Raw genomic sequence first — 6349 nt, 5'->3', positions numbered from 1 at the left:
AATACAAGGAACTAGTAAAGAAGCAACAGAACGGAAATCAGAAGAGATGGCTGCCATTTTTGTGAGAAAATACCTGAGGGATTATGAATTTGTAAATGCTTCCCATTGCAACTCAGTACAGATAATATTTTATTAAAGTGATTGTACAAACCAGATCTAAGAATTGCCTTTGCCAGCTTGTTTTTAAGTACAATATGCACATGATACTTTCTAATAACAGTGAAGAAATATCCAAGAAACAGGATGGAATATGGTAAGACATTTGAGCTAACTTTTTAATAAAGAAGTTTGCCATTGATAATTTTTCCAGTGCTTGCTTTTTTTGTCAAAGCGTTTTCACAGTTTTAAGCAGAATGTTTTGGTTTTCTGGTTTGCTGTTGATTTTTCTTTAGACGTATGGCCTCAGAAATAAATTCCTTTCAGGGGACTTGAATACATTTACTCATTCATTCATCATCTTATTTGTAATTTGTAAAAAAAAATTAAAATCCTTTTTTAAACATGTTTTATACCAATTCAAAACAGGAGAAGTAGAAATATGGTAGATAACACACTATGATAATATAAATAGGCAGCTGCTTTATAACAAATGTTCCTGGCATTCAGAGCAAATTAACGTTTCATAATAAAGCTGCCTTCAATATGACTCTCTTCAATTTTCTTTGTGTTTATTTCATTTAAATTTTTATTGAAAAATCTCATTTATTAATTGTGTAGTCATTTTGGAAAAAAACCTGAGTAAATCTTCCTTTGTATATTTTCAATTAGTAATTAATTTTCTTTGCTTTCCCAAAAGTATCAGTGATACTGTCCACATGCACTCATGAAGAAATAAATCAATAATTCTTACCATTTTTCAATGAAGTACAGATAAGCAGAGAAGTAGGCATCAGAGAAACAGTTTTAGGCAAGCAAGCACATAAATCAGAATTTAGTCATGGTGTTATTTTTCAAACAAGCAAGACACGATAGGATTCTAGTGCAATCTTCAGGTATCTCCAAAAGCACACACTGATCTCGTTCATTGCTATTACAGGATTTGTTACATATATTTAGGTGAAGGAAAGAGCTGTGGCTTAGTATTGAAGAAAAAAAATATTTTAAACCATATGGGACAGGAAGAATCTTCACTATGGGAAATAATCCTAAATACAAGAGACAGCAATAAGATTTTTCTAAAAAAGAAAAATCTTTCATTTGATATGAATTTGATCCTTTTGATTCTTTTGCTTTTGAGCTGCGCTAAACCTCCAGGAATCTCTCCTTGTTTGGAACTCTGTTCACGCTTTCTACACACCATCACATCCTCTATGCAAAAGATCCTCTCTATTTTATCAAACTACGCTAAGGAACTAATTCATTTAGACAATAAAGGATATTAAGTAGTCTGAAAGCCCCAATACGCTGCCTTCGGTTACGTACTTAGGTTAATGTCCTGCCACAGCTTATGTAGGTAGGTAGGGTTTAAAACATCTATTCTTTGATACCCATCATCTATTCTATCACCTAGTTTTTCTTCTTGCTGTCTGCATTTCTTTTTCTTTTCTTTCTTCCTCAGTACTAGTGGTTAACAGAGAAATGAACACGATCGCTGAGGTTGAACTACAAGGAGGATGTGGCTTTGTTTTGCAATCCCGCAGCTACCATTCATTTTGCAATTATACTTCAGTGGAAAATTGCAACTTCCGCCTGCAGCGCAGCCTTGGTATCCTTTCTGCACCAGGGGATTTCTGCTGGTTAAAGTCACAGTAAAGACAGCAGGCAGGACTGCTGAAATGACATAATTTACTCAAAAATGTACCAAGTCATTTTCCCTTCTTACAAATCTAATTCTCATTTTCAGAAGGGAAAATTCCCACATGTGGGAAGAGGTGGGATCATGTCACCTTTCTTAGTAGGGCAAGTAGAAAGCCAAAAAATTCTGCTCTACCAATTGTTTGGGACCTAAGGATAACAAAAAATTACCTTGAAAATAGATGTGTGATCATGAAATCTCACAGCTCGCTCTGTGCTCCTTCAAAACTTGCACACTTCTGACTTTACCCCATCACAAAGAGAGCTAGAAAGTGGTAGAAAGATGGCTGCCAGGGATCTCTAATTCCTGACTCTCTGAAAACACGGCGTAAGGAGAAGTTAAAAATATATATCAAATAGTCAAACTTGATAAAAATAATGCATGTTATTATTCTGATAACTATATAAAAACAATAGTAGGAGGCATCATGTCCACATGATGTCTGGCTGATTCTCTGTGATCAACAGCATAATTATTGTCAGAAGAGTAGATAATTCTTAACATTTTAGCATTTGAAATTCATTTTAATAATTACATAATAAAGCATCATGAATGGTTTTAACACATTTTCAATTAATTTAGAATGTTTTAAGAGAAATGTACGGTAATTGCACTTTTAGGGGTAATCACAGACTCAAGTGTAAAGTCACAGTCCTTTTATAACCCCCTAATTAAAACTATGCTAGTTTTAGCATAGTTAAAACTATGCTAAATATTAAAACTATGCTAGTTTTAATTAACTAACAGTTAATTAGACTTTTGTTGTTGATCAAGCCTTTCAACATTTTTATTAATCTGTTTCAGATGCTTAAATATGAGATGAAGCTTTGCAAAGTTTAAATAAATGATCACTATAAATTCTTATATATCCAATGATAATTGGATGCACATTCACAACTAATTTTTAAAACCCTCAGAGCACTATCTGGCTATATCATGTGCAATTAAACGAAAGAATCTACAGCATATTGAAGTGTTTTGGAGTTTAACAATCAAATTTCTGAAAACTTCTAGAATATAACTTATTATTAAAGCATTATTACAGATCCATTTCAGAAAGTATCTGAAAACACCCAGATGTGAAAGATGGGAGCCAATTGTCTTTATTTCTCTTTATTTTCTAGGTCTAAAACTGATGCTTCATACTTCTACAACACCATAAAAAGGTCACGGCCTAGCATTCGAGCTCTGATAATTTGACATAGGAAAAGGCCAGGCACTGAAGTACGATTTAGAAGATTTAGACTGAACTTTGCCAAAGTTGCAGAGCTTTACCAAGGACTTCCAGCATGAGCTTGGCCCAATTGTATAACCTGTTGTGCAGTAGTTAGAAAATTGAGAAGTTACCTCCATCTTCCATCAAAATGTAACATATTTATGCCCTTTACTATTTGGGGAGCATGCGGACACTCCAGGAAGGCAGGATCTATGTTCAGGCTTCAGAGTGATCCTTCAGAGCAAAGCCACTTAATATCAGAGTAACATCTTCATTGTCAAAGCCACTGAAGTTTGAAAAACCTGGATATAAATTTTGTGGAGAGGGGTCACAACTATTCTTGTAAGTTTGTACATCACCTGTTCCTGTGGAACCTCAAGCGCTAACACATTACCAGAATTATTTATCCTAATAACAGCTCTGGGTTATGATGGGAAAAGAAGAGAAGACTACAGTGTTGTTAATACTGAATATTACACATTAAATAATTATCTTACAGAAGTTATAGAGGAATTTTTAGGGAGGTTTTGTTGTGGGTTTTTTTGCTAGGCTATAATAAAAAGAGGAAGAAAATACTGTTGCAACTAAATAGAAAGCACTTGTAAAAAGTTGCATTAGAAACCATGTTTGCACTCCAAGCTTCCCACTTGCTTTCACTGAAAAATAAAAAGTGGCTATTTGGGTTTTTTTCCCCCTCTCTTTACAAGTCCAAGCCAGGCAAAAATCTCAATTCTGAGAAGAAGAATTTTTTTTAAAGGACTCAATCTCTTTCAGCACAAAAAAAGTAGATTTACGAAAAAATCCTACCAAATAGAAATGGTAGAAATAAATGCAAAGTGGGCACCATGTTTCTTAAAAAAAAACAAAACACCAAAACAAACCTCAAGTCCTGCATGCAGTGCCAATCCTAAAGCTCCGACAGCATCTAGACTCTCAGACCCCATCAGATCCATCATGCTCACATCATGACAGGACTGTCCCAGAATTAAAATTAAAGGCATAATAATATAACAATAAATAAAATAATATATAATATATATTTATGCATTATATATATTTATATAATATAGAAGTATAAAAATAATAAGCATATACATAAATATAATAAATGCATAATTAGTCCTCAACACAGGACTGATAAGATCCCAAATTATAGGCAGCCAGGTATATTTCCAGTGGCAGACAGGACTTGTGAGACTCCTACCTATGTCTTCTCAAAGTTTGGTTAAATTCAGCATGCTTTTGTAAATGTTGGAGATGAAGACTCCGAATTTTCTGTTTTGTCATAAAATTCTCTGCTAACACTATAATGCAAAAGCGTACTTGGAACAGACACGCATAATCACAGGCTTTGCACAAGAACCTCCTAGACTTTTGTTTTGATCTTGATCCAAACAAAAAAGTTCAGAATACAGAATCCCTCAAGCAGTGTCTGCTGCTAAATAAGATGACCATCACGCTAAGAACCTACACAATTTGAGAAGAGTTTTGCACCCATTAACCCATACTGAATAACAGTTTTGCTCACGTACCCGAATATGTAAGTCTAACATTCATCTCTGGTTACAGAGTTGTCAAAGTGGATTTTCAATTAGCGATTTTCAGTGCAGGGCTTTCCTGCACTGAAAGGCGTTTTGATCGAGGTCAGACCCAAGAGACCTGTCCCCACGGCTCACTGACACCCTGCAGTCCTCTCCTCCCTGAGCTCCTCCTCCAGCCACTGGGGCAACGGCGCCCTTCTTAAACTAGCCTTATTTTCAGTATATAAGATCTCCCTCTTGATGCGATGTCTATGGGAGATTCCCTTCTTGACCCAGTTCAGCTATTTTAGAGGATACAGCTTTTGAAATAAAATTCAATCATGGAAAGAGGCAGCAACAGCTTTAACAATTGCTGCAATTTATCCAAATGTAAATGATATCAGTGTGGTCAAACTATTCCAGCAAGCAGCAGCTAGAAAACATTCAGTTTGACAACTTCCCCACATATGCACGTCAGAGCTGGCTCATTACATTTTTGATTTTCATCTTCTCTCTGTATCATGCATCTTTAGGAATGCTCCAGCTTGTGTGGAATCGTGTGAATGAAGGCACATAAGCCAGTGGAAGGGCCCCTGCTCACCTATGTGGTGTTAGATCAGATGCAAGATAATACAATCCACTATCTGAACTAGAAATATAAAATATCCAGAAGTTCTGAAGACTAGAGGCCAAAAATAGCTGTTTTTTTACCACAAAGACTCCCTGAATTTTGGGGAAGACTACCTGCTACATCTGGACTTTATTGCTATGTCTAAGAAAGGGAAACCTACCATTATATAATTTGGCTCCTACAAAGAATGGGCAGGTAGAGTAAATTAATGAAACCAGTATAACATCTTTATTTCTGAATGACAATTACACTTTGTATTGCTGGTGGAACTTTAAAGCGCATTATGGATCTGAAAAATGAAGCGTACTTTCTGCCTTTCAGTATACTGAAAAACACGGGGAAAAAAACCCATGAAAAGAGGCATTGTCACATTTGTTGACACTGGTTAAAGGTCTCATGTAGCTCAAGAAGCAGCCCATATTTGCTAAGGAAAAATGAAACTGAGTAATGAAACCAGGATCCCTGTGCATATTCACCTTCATTCAGTAAATACAGCATGATATGCTGTCTCTGCACTGCCTAGGAACTGTAACTGTTTGATATTATAATTTTGAAATAACTTAATTTGAAATACTCATTTAGTAATGGAAAGTATTTTGAAGAACTGACAAGTGACACTAAAATTATCACTAAAAGCTCCACTTTAAGTATTCTTAAGCTGTTTGTTTTGAGAGAAAACACCTCCCAGAAAAGTTTCTTTTCCATTTTTTCCCAGCTTTTCAACTTCTATAATATTAGGCCTTGGAAATTAGGCTGAATGTATTCTTAGACATTTCAGAGAAGGACCTGGATGCTTTGATCTTTAGTGATAAAAACGAGACGATACTAGAGCAAATGATTCCCTGCCTTATTTTTTTATATTGTTGCTATGATTTCTAGCTGCCATGTTATCATTTCTCTGTCCTAAACAAGGCATTGCCTTGTATTTTTTTTCTATATTGCACGGGTCTAGTTATTTGCATATAAAGTGAGTAGAGCTGGATTTGTCTCTCAATCCATATCTGTTTCCATTTAGGTTTGCATGTAGGTTATTTTTAGTTCTATGAATAGTTTCCCTACTATGTGTAACAGCCCTGGAAAGGCAAACAAAAACACGTACTCAGTAAAAAAATATAGGGAAACCATTTTTTTCCTGATACAATGGTTATAACTTTGGCTCATAAACCAGAAAAGAAAGGAAAAAAAAA

General features: G+C 35.2%; 1 protein-coding gene across 1 annotated transcript in view; it reads left to right on the top strand.

Annotated features, from left to right (window-relative positions):
• Nucleotides 1-65, top strand: part of RGS21 (regulator of G-protein signaling 21) — a 6144-nt gene extending 6079 nt beyond the window's left edge. The window contains exon 4 of the mRNA XM_009320593.1: nucleotides 1-65. This exon is cut by the window's left edge and continues 133 nt beyond it. Coding sequence (XP_009318868.1) covers nucleotides 1-65 — 65 coding nt within the window.
• The last annotated feature ends 6284 nt before the right edge of the window (nucleotides 66-6349 follow it).

This window comes from Pygoscelis adeliae, unplaced genomic scaffold, assembly GCF_000699105.1.
Source record: "Pygoscelis adeliae isolate BGI_AS28 unplaced genomic scaffold, ASM69910v1 Scaffold402, whole genome shotgun sequence".
In the NCBI taxonomy this organism is placed as follows: Eukaryota; Metazoa; Chordata; class Aves; order Sphenisciformes; family Spheniscidae; genus Pygoscelis; species Pygoscelis adeliae.
This window is presented reverse-complemented; position numbering and strand designations above follow the sequence as displayed.